This window comes from Ciona robusta, chromosome 3, assembly GCF_009617815.1.
Source record: "Ciona robusta chromosome 3, ASM961781v2".
Classification (NCBI taxonomy): Eukaryota; Metazoa; Chordata; class Ascidiacea; order Phlebobranchia; family Cionidae; genus Ciona; species Ciona robusta.
The window spans coordinates 1,363,701-1,386,399 of NC_143237.1; the positions used below are offsets into that span (position 1 = coordinate 1,363,701).

At 37.6% G+C, this 22,699-nt stretch overlaps 2 protein-coding genes and 2 non-coding genes across 5 annotated transcripts; 2 read left to right on the forward strand and 2 right to left on the reverse strand.

The window, feature by feature from the left end:
* Positions 1–1,134: 1,134 nt before the first annotated feature.
* LOC149737497 (nuclear receptor ROR-alpha A-like) lies at positions 1,135–14,910 on the reverse strand. Of its 2 annotated transcripts, XM_089873641.1 has the most exons (12): positions 14,753–14,910; positions 13,904–13,968; positions 9,929–10,014; positions 8,226–8,367; positions 6,846–6,987; positions 6,119–6,423; positions 5,929–6,050; positions 5,230–5,362; positions 4,767–4,874; positions 4,380–4,490; positions 3,718–3,833; positions 1,135–3,335 (listed from the first exon to the last, which is right to left on the reverse strand). In XM_089873641.1, exons 2-12 carry the CDS (start codon positions 13,920–13,922, stop codon positions 2,664–2,666), a joined length of 1,956 nt encoding a protein of 651 aa, XP_089729767.1. In that variant the 5' UTR covers positions 13,923–13,968; positions 14,753–14,910; the 3' UTR covers positions 1,135–2,663. The 2 variants fall into 2 exon arrangements, with proteins under 2 accessions (XP_089729767.1, XP_089729766.1); XM_089873640.1 differs by lacking the exons at positions 13,904–13,968; positions 14,753–14,910 and adding an exon at positions 11,254–12,083.
* A 1,137-nt stretch (positions 14,911–16,047) lies between these two features.
* Trnac-gca (transfer RNA cysteine (anticodon GCA)) lies at positions 16,048–16,119 on the forward strand. The gene has a single exon. It is a non-coding gene; the product is annotated as a tRNA-Cys (tRNA).
* A 65-nt stretch (positions 16,120–16,184) lies between these two features.
* LOC149737499 (cysteine sulfinic acid decarboxylase-like) lies at positions 16,185–21,303 on the reverse strand. Its single transcript, XM_089873647.1, has 9 exons — positions 20,929–21,303; positions 20,592–20,682; positions 20,143–20,249; positions 19,263–19,513; positions 18,865–18,981; positions 18,218–18,282; positions 17,705–17,897; positions 17,281–17,421; positions 16,185–17,018 (listed from the first exon to the last, which is right to left on the reverse strand). Exons 1-9 carry the CDS (start codon positions 21,155–21,157, stop codon positions 16,746–16,748), a joined length of 1,467 nt encoding a protein of 488 aa, XP_089729773.1. The 5' UTR covers positions 21,158–21,303; the 3' UTR covers positions 16,185–16,745.
* A 1,069-nt stretch (positions 21,304–22,372) lies between these two features.
* Trnac-gca (transfer RNA cysteine (anticodon GCA)) lies at positions 22,373–22,444 on the forward strand. The gene has a single exon. It is a non-coding gene; the product is annotated as a tRNA-Cys (tRNA).
* Positions 22,445–22,699: the final 255 nt, after the last annotated feature.

Genomic DNA, 22,699 nt, shown 5'->3' on the forward strand with positions numbered 1-22,699 from the left:
TCCTAATATCGTTAACCGTATTCTAATATCGTTAAATGTATGTTCGACCGTCTAGTATTTATTTATACACGCATACACGCATTGCTACTATCTGTTGAGAATTAGAATCCACTTTTGAGGTCGTCTGTGAATCAACGGAAGCGTGGACGAAACAAGACCAAGGTATTTCGAGGTAAATTTTTTTGGACCGACACTAGAGGACCAGGGAATTATGGGCACCCGGTTGGTCCTTCCGGAGCGTTTTTTTTTGGGGGGGGTGGGTAATATTTTATTTCTACTGTGACCTTAGGGACAGCTCTGTAGGGGGAATGTTAGTAGCTCTGTAGTGGGAATGTTAACAGCTCTGTAGGAGCTCTGTAGGGGGAATGTTAGTAATGTGAATAAATGTAATTTATTTACCCCCACATGGAGGGGCAGTGACAATACTAGTTATAGAACGGGTGTTTTGTTTCCTACACCTCGAGCCTGCGTACAAGTTACTTTGTGGGTGGTTATTGATTATTTAGGTGATTTATTATTTTTTGTTTTTATGTATGTGTATGAAAAAAAGCAGTTGCCGTTAAGACCCTAATTAATGGCAGCATTGGTATGCCTTGTACCAAAATAGATTACATTTCACACATTATTTAATGACATTCCCTATGCTTAACAACTATAGGTGAATTAACTATACCTGTAAGTGAATTTAGGCAACGTCCTTTTTCAATATTTTTTTGTATACTACCATTATGCTAATCATGATAATGCATTTACCGAATAAATTTAAAGCATTTTAAAGCTAAATTTAAAAGAGTTCACAGGATTTGTGAATTAAAAAACAAGATATTTCTAATATCGTTTACTTGCTATTAAAAATAAGTTTCCGTGCTACCTCCCCAGTCAAAGAAAAAGGACTAAAAGTAGGAACAAAGAGAGCATAGCTATAATGACTGGGCACGTATCGAAATAAGAGGTCAGCTAAATATTTTTATGGTAGACACATGTTTTTCTCTTATCGTTCTGATTCTTATGTCATGCTGATTTATTTTTAATGTTTTTATTTTCTCTTTTTTAGTCATTTGTTATATTTTTCGTCCTTTTTTTAAATCTCCAAGCATTATTAGTAATGTCTGTAAATAGAATAGACAGCAACAATGGAAGTGTGAAATATGTTTAATATTTTGGCGCTCCCCTTTAAGGCGTTTATGAGAACGCGGCACAATAAGAAAGACAGCAGAAAGAGCAGGTAAGAAGCAAAAACCTTACACGCTGGGGCAACACCTTTTAGAAGCGCACTGTGATAATGAGAATGATAAAAGCGACCGTGTATGCAGATACTGAATACTCGACAGTTGTGTTGTAGACGAATGGTTCAATAATGCAACGTATACTGGCTACATAGTGCACGGCGTCATTAGAAAAGTCGAATGATTTGCGAATACGGGGCTGTACACAAGCGATAGTTTGCGATAGGAAATATGAGATAGTCTTTCTCAAATGAACCATGAGAGAAAAAGAAGAAAGGATTCGATTGCTGGTTACGCTGAACATACTGTTCGTCATTTTATATTCTTATGGCTGTAGGGGATTGAACAATTGAATTATGTACAGAAACTAACGAAGAGGCTTCACAGTGGGCTGCAGAAGGGCTATACATGGCGACATTATAGCGCTGTACAAACGGTTGATGACGTCATCAAAACTCTGTGACGTCATTACCGATGACGTCATAGGCCCGAAGCGGTGACGTCATAAGCAAGTGATGGTGAATTTAGCGAAGATTGCGAAGGCTTTTACGACAATTGAAAAAGGAATAAAAATACGCCGCAAAGTAAACATCAAAAAGTAATTGATGGTTGCACGTGGTGGATTGATTTGACGCATATGCAACGTGGTTTAAAGTCGGAGGTGTTATAACGGGGTGAGGTATGGCGACTTAATAACGCTGTATGCGTGGATTTGAGGGTTAGAGGAGCCGAGAGAATTCGAACTTCGACCAAACATGAATACACCTTTTGACCAGGCGAATATTGTGGCAACATTATGTACAAAGGTGGCGACAAAACAGTGCTGGTTGTTTAATATGCTAAGTTGGATGGAGTCTTGTCTCAATACACTTATAAAGACAGCGGGACTTTGATTAATGTAAATTTCATTACATGGAATAGCGTTTTAACGAAATCTACCACACAAAAAGCAAGAGGCGTATGCGACGTCCGTTATATAGTTGCCGTTGAATGGATTAAGTTAGGTGTATAGCTATGATGCAGAATGAGGTTACGTATGCTAGAAACGGAGGTATTGCATTACAGACTATAGTGAACCCTAGGCGGTTATGAGGGGTTGGGCGTAATTACAGAGCTGGTTGATTAGAAATAAATGTACGGCTCACTATTATGTTGTCCCGGGTGCAAAAGCTAAACTGCATGCTTACAAAAGCGACGAGAAACGTTTAGCACCGACAGAATACGACAAGTCGAGCAAATTAGGAAAACCAGTGTTCGGCGGAAAAAAGAAGTGTTACGGGCAACCAGGGCTGTGTCGCCAACACTGATGCTAAAATCTCTTTGGATCGGACCGCTACTGCATAGACGGTGTCGGAAAATTAACTAAATACTTGTTCTTAATATACTCAATAAATAGAAAAAAGGCTCGCTGTGAAGATGGATCTACGAGGTTCAGTTTTATATGGATAGATGAGGAATTCCACCAAGGCTACCATCGTGTGTGTGAAGATGCTGTTGTGTTAGCATTGTCATTTGTACAGGGTAGGCTGTCTGGGAGTTGTGAGGAACGTGCTCGTTCATGGCGGCTTCCATTAACCGCTCGGCCTCGGCCAACTGATTGCGCTGAATCTGGTCATCGGAGTGATTTACTGAGACGTGGTCAAGGCTCTGTTGGTCCCCGGTCAGCGATTTGTTGTCGGACAACATGGGCGATATGTCGTCACAACTCAGGTTTCCAAGCGGCGCTGTCCCGCTGCTGCTGACTGAAGACGTCGATGATGAACGACTGGTACAAGGTACGAACCCAGCCCCGGGTAGTATAGCGCATTGGGCGTCGATTGCACATGAACCTGAGCTAGCGTCAGATCCAAGATCATTCGGTGTCGCCAGCCCACCATCGAGAAAACTATGCTTGTGGTATTCGTTCTCTTGTGGATCGTTACTTGTACGACGTTGCTGATTAAAAGCGGGGTTCGGGGCAAAGTGCTGGGGAGGTTGGTTCTCGTCGACGAAAAATAACTCCTTATAAAGTGGAGGGAGTGAAACATTGACGAAATGATGTTTGAAGTAAAGGAAGTATTTGGAATGTAGACGACTCAGGTTCCGAAGGTTCAGCATATTCATTACCAACTGAAAACGAATTTGTGTTATATATAATATAAAATGAATAACAAGTTTCCATATCTGGCCATCTAAATAAAAGATCAAACGTCTGTCCATGCGACAACATTTAACATAAAAATGAGTTTTTAGATTACTATTTTTGTCAGAAAGTGTTAAAAGTATCTTCTAGTCTATTATATTCCATCACACCATAGTGCATCACCCATATACAATAGAATGATATACAAGTCAAATGCAAAACTATATCAAAAACTTATTACATTCTACGTGGGTAAGGTGCTACGGCATGGCATGCCTTGAACTCAAGAATTAGGCGAAGGCTTGTCCAACTACCCAACACCTTGCAGGACAGAGTTAGCCCATTAGCATAAGACTAGAAAAAAAGTACCTTGGTCAAAATATCGGGTGGGTCGCTATGGGTTTTATGAAACATTTCTTGCAGAGACCCCAAAACAACAGACTGGAGTTTGTTGAGGCGGTTCGATTCCCATAAACCTGGTCGATCTGAAAATAAACATTAAGTTTAATTCAATGGTTGGCTTCAGTGCAAAAATATTTATCGTTGCATTCAATGACAACTTGCATAAGTGATTGGAATTGGTTGTTCTTTGCGCAGGCATTTTAGAAGCGCACTGTGATAATGAGAATGATAAAATCGGCCGTGTATGCAGATACTGAATAAACGACAAATAGGTTGTAGACAAGTGTTTCAAAAATGCAGCGCATGGTGGATGCATGGCCTAAACTATACAAGTTCAAGTCTCGACGCTGTTAGGCCTACTATTATGGGCGCATGCGTCCTTGGGCAAACCCCATACGGCAATTGCTCCAACCCAGAAAGCATTAACGGTCTGTCGAAATTGTCAGCTATATACATAACAAAAAATCTAAAAAAACGTTTACCCACAAATTTACATACATGATAAATCGAACACGAGGTGTATGAAACAGAAAATCCGTGCTATAGTGACGGTGGTTGCCCCACCGAAACGTCATAAAAAAAGTAATACTATTCATTTACTTAACCCCATAAACAAACAAGTGTCTTACCTCCAGTAATAAGAACTGCAAACGAGAACAAAGCGATCTGATCCTCAGTAAGGTTCAGTTCAGCGATGGATTTCGCCATTTCAAACATTCCGCTTATTAAGTCGTCACAACCTGTCGAAGTTAAGTGTTACTGGTTTATAGTTTGATTAAGAATGAGTTTTTGAAACATCTAAAAACACTAGGAAAATATAACGCACACTGCGTTGGGGTAAGTTAGTTCTTGTTTTTATTATATCATCCCTTTTGATGGTATTAAATGTAACCCTACCCTATCCTCAAGATATTTAAGGAGCATTTTTAACCGTTAAAAACACTTTTGGGATATATGGAATATAATGTGCTAACGGTATTCTTCTTACCCACAGTATTTACATTTAGAGTTCTTACCAAGACTTCTAAAGGTTTCTATTGGCGTGTATTTCTCATCAAATAGAACAGTCTGGTTGGTGATGTTGAAAGCACGGGCCATGCGAACCAACACTACTTCAAGACAACCTGGAATATAATGTTGGTGATAAATGCAACTTATTTATCCTTAGGTGAGGGCAACGACTGTGGTTATAACACAGGTGTTATGTTTCATACACCTCGTACCCGCTTATGAGTTGTCATGTGTAACAATGTGGGTGATTGTTTATTTATGGCTGACAATTTCGACAACCTAGTGACCATTAGGTTGAAGCAATTGCCACCAAGTGTCATGCCCAATGACATATACGCCCACAATGCTAGCAGCGCCAAGGAAAATTGACAATATGTTACTCGCTGTAATGTTATATGGATAAAATATTGGACACATTGAATTTTTTAGACAGAAAAACGTAAAAACATAAGCTTATCATGTGCTTACCTGTTTTGAGCAGAATGATTTGATCGTGCTGATCAAACGACATAAAAGCGTTTGAATGTTTAGCGAACTCGACGACATGTTGTATTGCTTCTGTTATTTTCTCTGCACATAAACCCCATAACTGATCTGGTGGCTGTAGAATAGAAAGGATAAGAACTGCAAAGTCAAGGCTTCATTGTAAATCTTATCATTTAGTTAAAACGGTATATTACATTTTATTAATAGTTAAAACGCTCTGGACTGTTCATTTTAAAATTCATTCATGCTTTGCATTTTTGTTGTAAACTGTTTATTTAGTTATTGCGACATTAACTGTTACCGTGATTACTGTGCATTACTTCGTTTGGGTAGTCCAGTTTGAAATTCAAATTGTAAGTGTTAACGAATGTTTAGCGTATTGGAAGTATATAAACAACTGCTGGACAATGAAAATGCGTATTTCCTGATAACATGACAGATTGGGATAAGATGTGTTTTTATTATCTTGTTGTCTCATTTAGTGGGGAACAAAGAAAAATTACAAACATATATAAGCATGTGCTTGTTATTCTAAAATGTCGTTTTGAATTGTTAAAACGAATAGAAAACACGGGATATTCTGCGCTAACGGTTTTCATCTTACCCCACAATACTAAATATGAAATAATTGTTAAACCAAAAAAATGTGCATTTCATGATTGCATAAATAGATAATCTTACCATATTTTGAAACTGGAGTGTCCCTTCCTGGGAGCGAACAGCTTTAGAATAACTGGCAAGTTCCTCTCGGGAATACTGACACGTTTTGTAGTAAGCCTCGCATATATTGCTCACAAGGTTCTCTGTAAAAATACATGGTTAGGGATGCAGTTGAAATGGTAATGTTATCGTGTATAGGAGACCGCCATACCAGAGATATCGAAGTTAGGAACCGGGTTCGATTGTGGTTCGGCTGATGACGTAGGCACATCGTAATAATGGTTCTTTGTGACGGAATACTCGGTTGATTTTGGTTCTACCGGGATGGTTTGGGGGGCTGGTGGGGTTAGAGGGCCGTGGGTTTGACTGTAAGCTGTTTCATTTGGGGGTTCGATCTTAACCATTACGTCACCACCATGCATGGAGGGTGGGGAGGTGTCTTGGTACGTCGGAATGACGTCATTTCGCGGCTCCGCTGATGCATAATATGGTGTGACGTTTGATTCCGTCGGGGAGCTAAAAAATTATAAGTCGGTTAAGGCATTGTAATGCAATTTAAAAAGTGATCTAATAGTTATACTAGCATTTTAAAAATTATTTAAATAGTTTTTTGGAAGGTACACTAAAAATAGAAGGTATACTAACTAAAAAATAAGGTATATTGACTCAAAAATAATGTACACTAACTAAAATAAGATAATAGTAGGGTGGGGAAGAACGGGACATAATATCCAAATATCCTGATCGTGTTTTAAATATTTAACAGCGGACTATGGGAGTCGTGAGGATACGGCTTTAAAATATTTAAATTTTCTTTGTAAACCACCATTCTTTGTAAAATTTATTCGGTATTTTACAATAAAGTGTTTCATCTTTTTTCCAATAAGTATACTAAGTAGATATACTTCTATTTTAAGAAATTATTTATTGTATAATACCTGTGTGTTACTGTGTTGGGCTTCGTTTGATTAAAAGCCTCACTTTCAACTTGCGGTTGGCCAGCTCTCATTTGTTGCTGCTTTAAAACTTCGAGGTAAAGACGATCTCTTTGCTTCTTAGACATACGGCCAAACTTGACAGCTGAAGAAATATTTATAATAAGATTAACAAGAAATAAATGGAGGAAAACCAAAGGGAGGCATGATTGGGATTAATGTGTCTTCTTAAAATTTTGAGGTCTATGGGATGAAGTTTGCGGGCCGCACTTTTAACCTACGGGTCGGGAAAAGAAAACGAAAAGCAACGCGTCGATAGTTTTACTTGGTTGAGAAAGAAAGTTACTAAAAACAAGCAATTTCTTAACACTTAGAAATAGTTGTGCGCCCAATATGCAAGATGTTACATGTGTGCCCGTTTTAACTGCAGTGTACAGTAAGTTGTGGTAAGATGGTTCATGTATTACTTTTCTTTTATCGTCTCATTTGGTTGAAACAAAGTATATTACAGAATTACATAAGCGTAAACTCAAGCGTTGTTGATTGTTAATGGACGATTGAAAAATATGTAATATAATGTGCTAACGACATCCATCTTACTGTACAGTATGTGTACGGAACTATGATTGGTTATATAATTAAGCTAAATTGGCGACCGAAATGCAACTGAGGTTTATCAATGAATTATTTGGGCGCTTGAACGTGATCAGTCTCACAGTAATCAAACAACACGACCGCAGATTGGTCTGCAGGACGAACAGTAGGAGTTAATAATTGAATCTGATAAAACTAAGCGCAAATAGACGTCGCTGCGTGCAGCTGCAACAGCGGTCGTAAGATGGGGGGGAAACAATGGCGGCCGCGGCGGTGGCGATTTTGACGCTATCCGGCGTCGTAAACACGTCGGCGCGAAGCCAGGCTGCGATAATACGAACGTCAAACAAAGCCAGGTAACGTTGTCCAGGTTCAGCGAGTCAAGAGGGAAGGCGGGAATCCAAAGGCGTCGGCAAAGACGGCCTAGTTTCGGCCAAAACAAACAGCCGCATCACTTGCTTGTAAAACTGGCCATCGCTTGATGCCGGTTAACTACTTCATCCAACCAATAAATCGTCCCTTTCACACAAATAAACTGACCGCTGTAATTACCACTGAGAACTGAACAAACGCTGCCCGAAATTCCCGTGTTGTAAATTACAAACCAACGTAAGATTAATGTCTTGTCAACAAAACTTTCACATAAGAAATAGTCAAAGTGAAACAACGTTTTAGGGTAAAAAATTCCGATGAAAAATATTACAAAATGTCCATTCGTTCACGCAATACAACTAAATTAAGTATCAAGTTCCAGTCAGTCGTGTTGTTGTGCAATCATCTTAAACTCACCGTCTTTTGACATTCCAGCCCTGAGACATTTCTGCAGCCGGCAATGTTGGCATCTGTTTCTATTACTTCGGTCTATGATGCAATTTCCGTGACGTGGGCATGAGTATGCATAGTTGTTCTGTTGGCTACGACGAAAGAAGCCCTGGGAGCGGAATAATATGTCGTATTAAAAGCTGTTTATAAGGTGTTTTTAGTTAAAAACATGTAATAGAGGGGAAACGTGTGTTAAATAAAATCCCGCATTTCCCAAAGCAGTTGTGTTATCTCCCTATTTTAGCAGCAGGGGAAATGTGAGTAATATTTTTTGCAAACGCGTCGGTTAATAACAACAGGGAATATTGCGTTTAATGAATGCGTGTGAATCGCTCGGTGGTAAGACACACCAAGATGCAATGCAACAGCGCATGACTCGCATTGCTGACCCGTTAACACGACCTCGATGATATAAGCGTTGAGCGTGCGACAGGTAAACTTGTCGTGTCGTTCTGTTACGAACAATGTGCTTGGTTATGACGCAACACTCGCGGGACAATGGAACATGATTTAGTTGTCATCGCGCGCGGAAGTAGGCCGAATCGACGCTTGGTGGGAACGTATAATGCGTGTGAGACACAGGTGTACTTTTTAAAGTTCCTGTGGTGATTTACCAAACATGTTGCAAACGACGTCCGGTGTTGCACATTATCAGTGCGATCTCTGGCTTTGTCACACAGCTATACGTGGTTTTATAATTGCGCTCCCGCAATGCAGCAAGCGATTCGGTATCACGCATAGAACCGCTAGCGTAAAGGACCGGAGCTGTGGTATTATACACAAGTTCATCTGTTCTTATGGCGCGCTACGCTGTGGGATGGATAACACACAATGGCCTTCTGCTTAAATTAACGCGTCCGGTCCCCGACAGTTGGACGTGGTGACGTGACAGCTATCTGTGACGTATACAACAAAGACGTCAAGCACGGGATCCGCTCAAGCGAGACGTGACATCAAGTTGCTAAGGGCAACGGCTATCTCGCGATTCAGTTTGTAAAATTTTAAATATTAAACAATTTAAAATGATTTTACAGAAAATGCAAAATCGAATAAATTGTAAAAAAAAATTAGAAAAAAATCAAGTTTCGGCACATCCACCGCGTAATTGAAGTCGGAACGCTATTTCCAACATCTTGGGCGTAGAAACACAATGTGGAAAAGTGGGTTAGCAGGTCGTTACTGATAAGACAGTTTTAGGATCGGATTTATTTTCGACCACCGGTACTTACGAGTTGTATACCGATGGTGAACTTTAAGGGGTGGCTGGAATATAAAACTCTTTATAGGGAACACAAACAACTATAAAGCCACTTTGTTGTTGGCAATAGAAACTCTAAAACAAACAGCTTTTCAATTAAGGCTACAACCAATGAAATAAAAACTACTTCAAATAAAATACAATAAAACCTTTACAAGTAAAATGCAGAAAAAATGTTAAAGTAAAACATACAGGATCAAAATATGTAGTATGATTTATATAGTAGGGTGGGGGAAGATGAGACGCCTATTCCATATATTTCTCGTTTCTATTTGTAGTAAACAAACAGCATTAAAAAAATTGATAAAACTTTATGCTTACGACTCTCATAGACCGTTGTCGATTTTTTAAAACATTTGGATATTATGTGCTCCCATCTTACCCCACAGTACTGTACATAAAATATACCAACCTTGCACCCTTCGCACGTTATAACACCATAGTGGATTCCTGATGATTTGTCTCCACACACCTTACACGGGATGATCTCAATTTGAGCTGAAATGACAAGGTTCAGTATTATTATTAAAACAAGGATAGCATTTATATTAAAACTGTCTTGGTCACGTTTGTATATTAAGCTAAAATTGCAAAACAGGTTTATATTAGTTATGGTACATGTTTTTATGTTTTAAATCATTTTAATCGCCTGATTATGTAGCAAATAAAAAAATTATATAACCGTATTCTGACGACTCTAGGAACAGCCGTGTTAATTGTTAGAAACACGATTGGGAATTATTGGATATTATGTGCTAACGATGTCCATCTTACCCCTAATACTATATTTTAAATTCGATGCGCAGGAAACAGTGGCTGTTTATGAAAATGAGAACTGTTTCCCGTTTCCTTGGCAACAATTAGCGACAAAAATCCGCAAATTAACCGCCGCTTTGTCGCGGAATTGCTGAAATTTGAATGAACGCTTACTGAAAGGTGTCTGCTTTCAAACAAGTAATTACTTCAAAGCAAGCCGTTCAGAAAGGAGTGCAATTTGTCGACGCGGTAATGCGTAAATCCCCTTTTAGATTTGTCAAAATTACGAAAACACAATCAACTACTGCCGGTTTGGTATTGAGTTATACTAATTTAATTTCTACAAGGTTTAGTGTTTGCCCGAAATTGTGTTGAATTTAATACTAAGCATTTTTTGTTTAGTTTTTACAGCCCTTCCCATGGATTTGTTGCAAAAAAAACACAGTTACTGGTTAGGATTGCGCAATGATCATTTGGAGTGAAAACTACAGGCACAGGCCCCACTTGAAATTAACGAAGTTTCCGTATTTTGCATCGCCAATGTAGCCCTTCCCATGGATTTGTTGCAAAAAAAACACAGTTACTGGTTAGGATTGCGCAATGATCATTTGGAGTGAAAACTACAGGCACAGGCCCCACTTGAAATTAACGAAGTTTCCGTATTTTGCATCGCCAATGTAAACCTCTCTAGTTACGTTCCGGCAACTGGGCAACGGTTAGTCGGAGTGCGAGTAAGAGAGCATTGGGATAAGTAAAGAGAGGGTCGTGTGGGAGAGTGGAATCCCATTGACTGGCCAGCTATCTTGACACCAGCTGACCCCGTGTTTCTCGGACCTGGGTTTAACCTGCCCTGACCCCTGTTTACGCAACCATCCGAGGCGAGCGGTAAGAAAACAGAGTGACGTAATGCAGGGTAACGGTCGCCCTTCGTTTGCTTTGTTGAAATCCACTTCGCTATTTATTAATTGCATGGAAACTTACCACGGGCTGGGATATTACGATACGCATCTCGCCAACGCAATTCCTCAAATGTAGGGGTTCGACCATTGTTGGGACTGGGCGTGTTGTCCGGCCAGCCAGTTTCAAGGGGACTTGAAACGTTTGGGCTAGACGGATGGTGATTGTAACCGTACAAAGAAATTGCATTTGAATTGTAAGAACGACCGTTGACCGACGGCGCACAATGTTCAGGGGGTTCATTTTCACCCAAGGGTACAAAGGAACTTGGCGCCCTTTGTGGGTTTCCGAAGGCAATCGGATAAGGCGTGTTATGCAGGTGATCGGCACCAGGTTGGGGAGTATGCTGAAAGCCAACAAAGTGCTGAACTTGTGCGTGGGGGTTGTGGGTAGCTATAACTGGACTTAAAGTTCCGACTTCACCATAATCGCGGCAATGAAGCATTTCTCGGGTCGATTGATGCCTCTCTGGATACTCCACGTTATTCATCTTCATTTGGAACGCACAAGTTACTTTTGCGTTTATGATTTATCTTTGCTGAGAACCAGAACTCATGCTTTACTAGGTTCGCTTTTTTTAAATCAGACAGGAACCTACGCGAGAAAATCAGGAGTATGATCGGAGTGCTTATGCTATAACATATTACTAATAACAACTAATCAAAAACACGACTGCAGTTTACTGACTGAACGATGCACATCAACGACAACTCGGCTCTAATTCTTTGCAAAACTTCGCTCGCTTTTTGTGTACCTTGGCACCTAGACTGATTGGACTGACAGCTTTACTGCGCGGCTAATTAGTGATGTCCGATCGCGGATTGAACGCTAACAATTGAACTTCGCGCTTTCGCGACACGTGATGTTCGGAACACCAATCTCTACAATGCTATCGTAAAACGCATACTTGTTTACGCGATGGCGCTGTTTACAAATGTCTATTTAAAACTATACAACAGTGGTGTTAAACTATATTTCACACTCGCTGTCATGTTTATTTTTGTTTCACGCTTCCTGACAAAAAAGTGATTCAAAATATTTTCGCGCATAAAAATCATTTGAACATATTAATCCTTGAAACAGAGTTACTGCTTGGGCATAAACAAAGAACAGCAAAAGCATTGGTTACTTGATTTACAATTTATAGCTCGATTTTATTAGCATAACAATACTCGGATGCCTGATCTGCAACACGGATTTTAAATCGGTATCTCAAATCCGCATAACGGAACGTAACTCTGACATAAAATTACTATGAACTACTAACATGCGACGATAAACTGCAACATACACTTGCAGTATTTCTAATAACGATGTGTCTTACTTATGCTTGGCATTTTTAACTAGCGCCAAAGTTAATCATCAATGCGCATAGCGATTTAATCTAGTTTTCTGCATGAATCGTTTACGGTGAAAGTTGCACTAGGGCCTTTTTTGGTAACTGTCCTACATCTTGACGGTTAGTAGTCCTTTAACTGGCAATACCGATAACTAATACATGATGTTGAATCACCGTAGTAACCAGCTATCTCCACGACTGTGGTTGATCTAACTCTGTTCTATATCTGGGTCACAGAGTGACGGAATAAAAGGTAAAAAACAAACGTCGTGTTTAAATAGAGATGCGACAGAAAAGAAGAAGTCCGGTAGATCATCGGCAATGCTCGGCGGCCGCTGGTCAGCGCCGGTCCATCTCTCTCTCTCACAACTCTAAAGCGTGAGCGGCTGTTTGCTCTTCCCGTAGTGTAGAACACGTGGTGGGGAACAACAAAGCCCCAGTGGGTAGCGGTGTAGTGTCTCGTTGCCACCTTCACTTACGAAGTTAGCTGGAAGTCTATGTAATAGTCAAAGACCTCCCGACTGGAGGTGAGAAATGCGAATATTGCGCGCTAAGTAAAGTCACGCCTTGAATATAATACCCACAGCGCGTCGCTTTTGTTCATCAACTTTCTTAAATGAAGGTAGGTAGTTTTAGTTGCGTCAGTTACTTTTCATTTGATGCAATATTCAAGCTATTTTGCACCCATATTGTAGTATTTCAAATGCATCACGCAGTCGGTGCACAGCCATAAACGAATTTGCGATTTCATGCGTGCTGGGTCAGTACGTTACGTCACAATATGCGTGGTTTCTGTTGCGTAGCTTACGCCGTGGGTTTTTTGATGCATTAGGTCTACAGTTTGTAAACGTATGTTCTGTTAGTGTTGTTTAGGCCTGTCATAAAGTACTTTGGGTAAGATAGGTAGCCTATCTTTAGCACATAAATATCCAAGGTTTCCCAATCGTGTTTTAACAACTCTTTTTTAGAAAGTGTACAACTCTGTTTACTACTGATTGAACCATGAGAATATTTTAAAACATGGGCTATCTTGCCCCATCCAAATATAATGTTATTAATAATAATTTAAGCAATTTGTTTAACCTCCTTCTAAATTGTCTAATGATTTAAACAAACTAAAAGAAATGTATTTATTTCTATAAATATTTTTTTTTTAGAATTTTAAGATAGTATGAACAATTTATAAAAACAATTCCCTCCTTTAATGTTCCATTATAGTGGTAGGATAGTATGCCAAATCTGGTACAACTTTACAAAAAAAACTATATATTTGATCACGTTATTACGCTTAAGATAATATAATGTATTCCAGTTTATGTTGAATAACGAACCCACCTTTTCCCTTCGTCTTCATGTTTTAATACAGGTGGAAATGAGAAGTTGTTGCTATTTTGTTGAACCTTAGATACACATATTGATATATACATTAACTATATAACTAAGTTAATTCGTTTTTAACAACAAATCAATGAAGCAAAATGTACAGAATTTTAAAAATTAACTTAATATTTTTAGGTTTTAATATCTCTACTTTTTTTAAATGGTATTTATTATTATTATGATAAAACCCTGTTTATTTTTTCTGCTGCCATGACTACGGCTAAACTTCTATCTGCTGCAATATTAATTATATCTGTTTTGCAAATATACTAATGGCTATGCATTTTTCTCTTGTGGTATCCAAGATGGTGCAAGTTGAAAATCTGTTATAACTTTCCAGTTTCATCACTAAAGAAACAAATAACTCAAACAAAAATGTTAAAATTTGAGAAATACATACTAGTTTAAATATTAAAATATAAAAAGAAAAAAATAAAGTAACAGCTATATGTCCTATATAATTATATAACTATAAGTTCTCTGTACATTTTATTTTGCTTCACACTTCAGTTCCGGAAAAATATTCAGTTGGTAACTGTCCTTAGAAAATTCTGACTAAGAAGTAACGACTTTCTCTCTCAATCTTGAAAACTCGGTTGTTCATTCATTTGTCTTTTCCTGTTTAACTTGGCTATCTTACAACATATCAAGGTGTTATTAAAAGTTAAAAATATGTTTTTAATCAAAAAAATGTGCTAGTGAAGAATTCTCCTTTTTAACCATTAACATTTTTCAAATTGCCAATTTGTAACATTATAGAGAATTTTCCACTAGTACACAAATGGTCACTGATGCATTTCTTACCATGTAAAGTTTTATGTTCAATATCACAACAAATCAATTTCTTTCATTAGACATGCACCCAAAGCAAGTCCTTCTGTTTTCTTGCAGCCAATAGGCAGGTGGTATTATATGACAGCAAAGTTGTTTACCTACTGTCATATAATTGCAGCCTAATTGACCTAAAGGGAGGGAAAATATACAGATAAAGTTAAGTAACATGAAAAATGACAATAAAAAAGTTTTATATAAAAATTAAAGTATTACAACGTTACTACAAAATATACATTTGTGGTATATAGGATCAACAGTAATAGTATTATGTATATAAAATCTCTCGGTTCGTATGTTTACTTTTTAAGGCTATATGATAGCCTCTTTTGAAATTGGCTACAAGTCGCTCGTTACCGGGAACTTCACTGTAAAAGTTGTTTTAAAGCAATGAAACACTGGAAAGTTAAAATGCGGACTTTTTTTATCGTACACCTGGTTTTAATGTCGTTGTTTATAACATATTCTGGTAGCAAACGACCACCGGTAACACGTTGCAAAACCTGCAGAGAGAGCAATTCCGACGGCAATGCACTGAATGCAGACAGCTATATCCAATGACATGTAGTCCGGCGACTTAAATGTCTAATTCAAAAATGTCATTCTTTTAAGCCCACAGAAATAAAAAAGAGTAGAACGCGCAACTTTCCAAAACCGTGATATCTTTTTTCTTCTATTCACGTGACCGCCAACTCCGTCCCAATTTCGCTTAGTCTCCATTGTAAAAGATAGGCGCATAGTAGTTTTAGGAGGTTTCAGCTGTTTATTTCAAAAACTACACCAACTACTCAAGTTTATTAGGCCAGTTTAGTTATTTGGTAGGTTAACGCTTACAGTTTAGCGCTTGTTTAGGAAATTTAATTATTTAATAAATTTGATTAAAAACTTCAAACAAACGGTTTATTAGAAATATATATATACTAGAAAATAGTTGTTTTACCTTATAACTTTAAATTAAGTAAAAAAACGAATAAAAACTGCATAAAACGCCCTGGATTCCATTGACTACAATGGTAAACGGGAACGACCCGCGAAAGAGAGAGAGTGTATCATGCTCTCTCCTTTACCGACATTAGAGATGCGCGTTCTATTCATTTTTATTTCTGTGTTTAAGCCTAGATGTTATATAAATAATAAACCTTTGCGGATTTTGCTTTTAAAAATATTTCGCAACAATTTCGTCTTCTTTGGCGTGATTCAGTGTTGTACGAGACGCGTTCCATTTTCTGAGTGTTCTAATTTGGTACTTTACAAGGTGCATACCGTATGGGGATATAGCTCAGTGGTAGAGCATTCGACTGCAGATCGAGAGGTCCCTGGTTCAAATCCGGGTGTCCCCTCTTTTATTATTGTAACCGCATGCGGCAACCAGTAATTCTTTTTTTCACGATAATTACATACAAGATTTGTTGTAAGTGTATAATTGTATTATAAATATTAATTCATATTCCCAATTAGGCTTTGTAACAAAATGTACCTAGAACAGAAGCATATCACACATTATCTTTTATAATACCATACATGGTTACTCATAAAATATTTGGTGCCAGATTGTTCCTTAGTTCTCACTAAGTTTTATAATTTATTATAGAAAAAAGTTGGGCTTTTGTGCAAAAAAGTTTTGTATCAAGGTATTTTGTACACAAAAATTAAACTAAGATTAGATTATTACCTTATAGAATGCGTATTAGTACATTTCATACAAGTGAAAACCGCTATGTTACAGATTAGGCGATTTGTTAGGGTTTTCACTATCCCGAAACACAAATTTCGATGTGGTAGAATGTTTTTTTGCGCAATTTTGCAATTGATTTTTGACACAAATGCCGATTTAAAAAAAATCATACAGCAGGTATCAGTGAGACATATGGAACATTTTTAGACCCAACACTTTGCTAGCTCACCAGCTATAACACCACAAATATGCTTGTATTAGTTAAAGTACCGTACAAGGTACACGAGGTGTTTAAAGATCTGATCCCAATCTATCAATTTCTTTGATAACAAATTCCATGTCATCAGTGGTAACTTTATCATTAATCACAACCATTCGAAAGAAACTTGGTTTTCCATCTAAAGGTTGGTATCCGACCATCAAACTTCCACTTTGTGTCATTCCTTCTTTGATCAAAGGGGGTACTTGCGCCATTTTGCGACAGAAATTGTCATCATCGAGACTCCACTTCAAGGAACGTAATCTTTTAGGTATATACCAGAAACATACATTGGTGCATTCCGGCTGGCAAAAGAACAAAGCAAGATTAAATCCCTGTCACTAATAAAATACATTTCACTTCACTAATTTTTCAGGCAATTAATACCACTAAGGGTGGATTATAAGCAATCACATTATATTCAGCAATTTGAAAGCCACCTGCCATACAATATCACCTACAATGTTGCATAGTTTCCAGGTGGAAACCTCTAAGCAGTGCCACAATGTAAGGATAAATAAATTACATTCATTCATTTGTAAGCAATCACAGAAATTTGCAATTCACCTTGCAAACAAGTTCAAAACCTTCTGTGACCTCAACCAACTTTGTAAGCTTTTGTGCATTCAGGAAAGCTTTGTTGATTCTGGTTTCTAATCCAGTACTGCCATGTGCTTTCATCATTAACCATAGCTTTAATACATCTACCTGGAAGATAAAAGAGTTTGTTAGTATTAAAGTTTGCCATAGTTTATTTATATTATTCAAAGCACATTGACTGGCGCCATGGCAAAGCAGGCGCCTACTTATAACCCAGAGGTAATGGGCACAAGGCTCGTCGCTACTACCATTGTTGTTGTATGTTACCTTGCACAGGACACTTAACCGCAATTGCTCCAACCCAGTGATCACTGGTCATTATTGGGTTGTCTAAATTATCAGCGAAAGTTTATAGTCTATAGAATCTATATTCTTTATTTCTTTACAGCACCTTTCTTCCACACTGAATCACTTTGCTTCCAATGTCATATTCTGAAGAATATAACGTCTTATCTTGTTGAAATAAATAAGGAACTTCAATTGAGTGGCATTTTACTAATTTGTTGCTGTGCTTGGTGACAAACACACAGCATTGTAATGGAGCCATCAGCATTTTGTGTGGGTTCCACGCAACAGAATCACTTCTGAAAATTGAGACAGCGTTTACTTGAAAAGTGTGGCGACAGTACACAGAAAAGGCTCACTTTGGAAACAAAATACCCAGGTGTTAAATATTTGTATTTTCCTATAGTTGACAAATAAACAAATAGTGAGTTAAAGCATATACGTTAAGTGCCTCGCCTATGGACACATACTCTCCTACAATGATAGCAGGACCAGCTTCAAACTGGTATGCCCAAGGGTCTAGTTAACAGAACAATCAAACAGTCTAAGCACTGTGTTATGAATTTTGTGAAAAGTTTATCTACATAATACTTAGCATATAAACATATGGAAATTATACCTATGTATTCCTTTGCAAAGTTGGCGATATTTTGATGAAAATAAAACACCTCCACCCCAGGCTGCCTGTAAATAACAAAGCAAAATCAGCAGCCATTATTTACCTAATTATTTTATTAAAACTGGTTTATTAGAGATAGTCAAATATCTATATTTGTGAAAGAATAATGTTATAACTTAAAAACTGGGGCGTATACAAGGGGGGGTCACAGGGGGTTCGGACCCCACCTTTGAATTTTTAAAAAATCATATTCATATTTTTATTCATATTTTTAAAGTTTTAAATCAATCTTACGTGTTTCTTTCATGGGCGTTATTATTTATGTCAGTCAAGGTATGTTTTTATTGAGCATGTTACAGTTTACACTCGTCCATTTTCTAAGCAAAAACTTGCAGACCTCGCCCCCCTTTTTAAATTTCTGGATACGCCTCTTCTCAAAAACAGATATTTTATAAGTATTAACATAACATTTAATCTGAATAGAAGACTGAATATGTCATTTGGGAGAAATATATGTTTTTTATTATACAATTGTATACAAATCTTTCAACTCTATGAGTACCAGATCAGGGTCATATTTGCAAATTGTCATTACCATTATAACTTAAAAAATCAACATTTTGTTAACATATTACTTTACAACTTACATCAACGTGAAGCCATATCTTCTTATCTTCACAAATATCAGCAATTTTTTCTAATGGGTCAAATGCACCAAGAACTGTAGTTCCACAAGTTGCGACAACAAGAAATGGAATAGCACCCTTGGATAAATAAAAGTAAGGCGATGAAACGTTATGTTAACAGAGACTGAATTTATTTTTATAACACTTATGTTATAAGTATGCTTTGTTAAATCAATGACAAAAAAATGCATATTGGTTCTAAACTTTAAAGCTACATAGTGTAAACACGACATATGTAATTAATAGGCTGTCAACACCATATGCGAGACTTTTCTTACGAACGTATATACTTCTGCCGTATGCAAGAATGTGTTTCCTGTTTACTAAACACATTACAGCAACAACAGCAAAATGCAAACCTGTATTTCAGCTTCCTCAATCTTCTGTTTAAGATCTGAACAATCCATCCTACCACTGTTGTCCGTAGCAACAGCAATGACATCATCAGACCCAATTCCAAGTAGAGAAGCATTCTTCTTGTTTGAGTAGTGGGAGTGTTTTGAAACAAAGATAACAATGCGTGGCAGTGCCCTCATTCCTGTCTTTGAGACTTGGGGAAATTTATGAAACCGAGCCAAGTTCATCCCAAGCATATTTGAATATGATCCACCTGCAAACATCAAAGGTTACAAATTTTCGCAACTTAGTGGAATTTATTCTTTAGTTACCATCCTTGCAATGTTGTTGTACTAAAGGATAGGCATAGATATTACACAAACTGATCTAACTTTCAAACCATCAACAGTAGGTGCAAGTAGGAACAATTAACACTAACATGTCTTGTTCCATGTCAATATGGTAGGAGCATGGAGCTTTGAACCCTGTACCCACTGGTTATAAGTCAGTTATAACAAGTATAAATACCAAACATACACAATGTTATCTCATAATTGTTAACCTGGTCCTGCACTGCAGCCCAGTGGTTTGGCACCTAATAAGAAGAATTTCAGGTTTGATGCTTAATACTGATACCACTAGGCATTTAAGTTTTTAGGATAGTTATTAATAGACATTGCTTCAACCCAGTGGTCACTAATGGGTTGTAGCACTCTAGATGTTGGGGTAATGGGCCAACTCTGGCATAAATCTGAGATCTAATGACTTGCCCCGCTTTGGGACCTCACCCACATAGAATAGACTGTACATATACAATGCTGAGGTTATTCGCTAACTTTGGCCTAAACCTCAGGACTTATGATGTACCACACTGTAGGACCTCACCCACATAGAAATATTAACCTGGTGAAAATGTTCCATCTCCCTCTTTGTATCCAATGAGATGACACACATGATCCAGCAAATATTTCTCCATCAAAACAAACACTGGAGCAACTTCATAGGTGTATCTAACAAATATATTGTTATATATGCTGGAATGCTGCATAATGTTGCTTTTACAAGAAAAACTGTAGGTCTAAAAAATATATTCTGGCAATCTTTTATTTTCTGTCCTAAAAATGGAAAAAATTAAGATTACAATTGAAAAATATCAGAAGAACTGTTTCAAAAACTAAAACTTGTTGGTACTAGTAAAGAATTCTCTGGTACGTTACAGATTGGGCTGGTGGGAAATGTTAAAGAAGCTTGGTAGTTTAAAGGTTAGTGGTTATACGGCTAAGCAAATAACAAAGGGGGAGAATTCCTTACTAGCACCATTTTTTGTATATAAAGTAATAGTTAAAACTCACATTGAAGTATTCAAGACATCTGTTACAACTTGTCCAGCAAATCCATATGGATCCAAACCAGCATATAACTGGTTAAAGAAACGTGGGTGGCCTGAAACAACACATTTTTATGTCCATTATTTGTGCAATACGAGAATATATTAAACTCAGATTGGTTATTTTCAACAGGATTATGCAAATGGATGGTCGTTTTAGACCAGAAACGGGACAACATTACGATTTTGGTTCCTATTTACGGGGATTTCCCCTTGGCAAAACACGCTGGAAATGCGACGTTTTGCGGTTTTTATAAGCAAGTACCACGCATTACATAGGTTTGCAGATTACAGAGACTTACCCGTTTTCACGCTATATTTAAACACCTGTTCACAATATTCTAATAACTGTGCATGACTCGCAGGTTTGGCAGGAATCGCTAAATCCAAGATCTGCTTTAACTCGCTAGGTGTTTTAAAGTTGATCACTGGTTTTGTTCTGTCGTTTATTTCGGTCACCCCTTCTTTTAGGACAAGATCAAATACTGACTTCAAAAAAGTTTCAATATCGCTTTCGTGACAACCGTTCATTGTTAAAAATTTTAAACTCACGAATAAATCTCAAACTAAAATATCTTTCTGTTGGAGTATTACAGTGTTAGTAAAATATAAAATGAGCACAACATGCCAATATAAATTTCGCACAATTTGTAAGGATTTTCCCTGACACGTATAAATGGAGAATAAAGCACATTTTAGGTGCTGAAACATTACGTACCGGTACATTTATATATATATAGTACTACTTTCCCCTCAGGCCGCAGAATACTGAATCACGACACAAAACAGACCGACTGAATGGAAGATACGAAGAACAGATACGTAACCCTCAAAAGAACCGACACGTCACAAAGGATATGTTTTATAATGATACGAAACAATACGAATACAGTATATGCAAATATGCCAATATATTGCTGTATCGCAAAATGGCGTCTGATTACCTGCATATTTAACACATGTTTTACAAATCATTAAAGATATCACGCAATAGGAGCATTTTCTCTCAACCATCTATTTATACGCATGTAAGCTAAATAGCTAAGTATGCTTGAGCAATGTACGCTCATACACATTTAAGCTATACCTCACATATACTCAGCGCACTAAAGTTTGCCTCAAACTCAAGCTAATGCGCATAAACACAATAACGTCTGTAATAAAACTTACTACCAGCGCGTGCAACATTTCTTAGAAAGGATGGAAAAGTACTGGTAAAAGCCACAGGTTATAAGTTTAAGCCAGTAAGCTGTGCTGCCCAACAAGCTGTGCTGCCTAAAACAGGAAACCGAGCTTCCGAGTAGATGGCCGCCGCTGAACTGATGGCAATTCAGCGCACAGACACCCTTTATAGTGAGCTGGGGTAAGATGGTTCACGTTTCATTATCTTTATCGTCCCATTTGGTAGTAAGCAAAACAAATTTACAGAACTATAAAACACAATCCTTGTGACTCTAAAAGAGCGTTGGTAATCATACAATTAAAAAATGTGGAATATAATATACTAACGGTACCCTACTATATATTTATTAAGTAAGTATAACCAGAATCGATTAGTTTTATGCCATTTTTTTGCCGGAATAGAAATCTAACTTGTTTATCGAAGTTATAATTGATAGGTTTATGAATAAGACCTGTAAAGTGTTCACATTGCTGAAATGCCGCAATTTAGAACACAGCAGCGTCTACAACCCGGATGTTTATAATAGTTCCGTACGTATAACATTGCGCAATACTACAGCCGGCGGGGATATAGCTCAGTGGTAGAGCATTCGACTGCAGATCGAGAGGTCCCTGGTTCAAATCCGGGTGTCCCCTTATTTTCTACTATTTCTTTATTTTGTAAGTATTTTTTTCCTATTTAATTAATAGCATGGGAGTTTGCTTTAGTGAAACCTAGTTTTACTTGTATTGAACTGAAATAAAAGTCCTATTTATTTGCGCATATATATATATAAACATCCGGGTTCTATATATATATATATATATATACTACAATCAAGACACGTTAAGTTTTTGTATAAGATTTTATGCAGCAACGAAAAGGAACGAATATTATGGTGGCCAAGCGGA

Excerpts from the sequence above, each read along its gene's own strand:
- LOC149737499 (XM_089873647.1), bottom strand. The coding sequence starts at position 21,157 with ATGAACGGTTGTCACGAAAGCGATATTGAAACTTTTTTGAAGTCAGTA. Across the intron at positions 18,283-18,864 it reads AGATATGGCTTCACGTTGAT|GCAGCCTGGGGTGGAGGTGT; the intron begins GTAAGTTGTAAA and ends TGTTATTTACAG. Across the intron at positions 17,898-18,217 it reads CTTTGCAAAGGAATACATAG|AAGTGATTCTGTTGCGTGGA; the intron begins GTATAATTTCCA and ends CTCAATTTTCAG.
- LOC149737497 (XM_089873640.1), bottom strand. The coding sequence starts at position 11,725 with ATGAAGATGAATAACGTGGAGTATCCAGAGAGGCATCAATCGACCCGA. Across the intron at positions 3,834-4,379 it reads TGCAGTTCTTATTACTGGAG|ATCGACCAGGTTTATGGGAA; the intron begins GTAAGACACTTG and ends GTTTATTTTCAG. Across the intron at positions 3,336-3,717 it reads CACCCGATATTTTGACCAAG|TTGGTAATGAATATGCTGAA; the intron begins GTACTTTTTTTC and ends ATTCGTTTTCAG.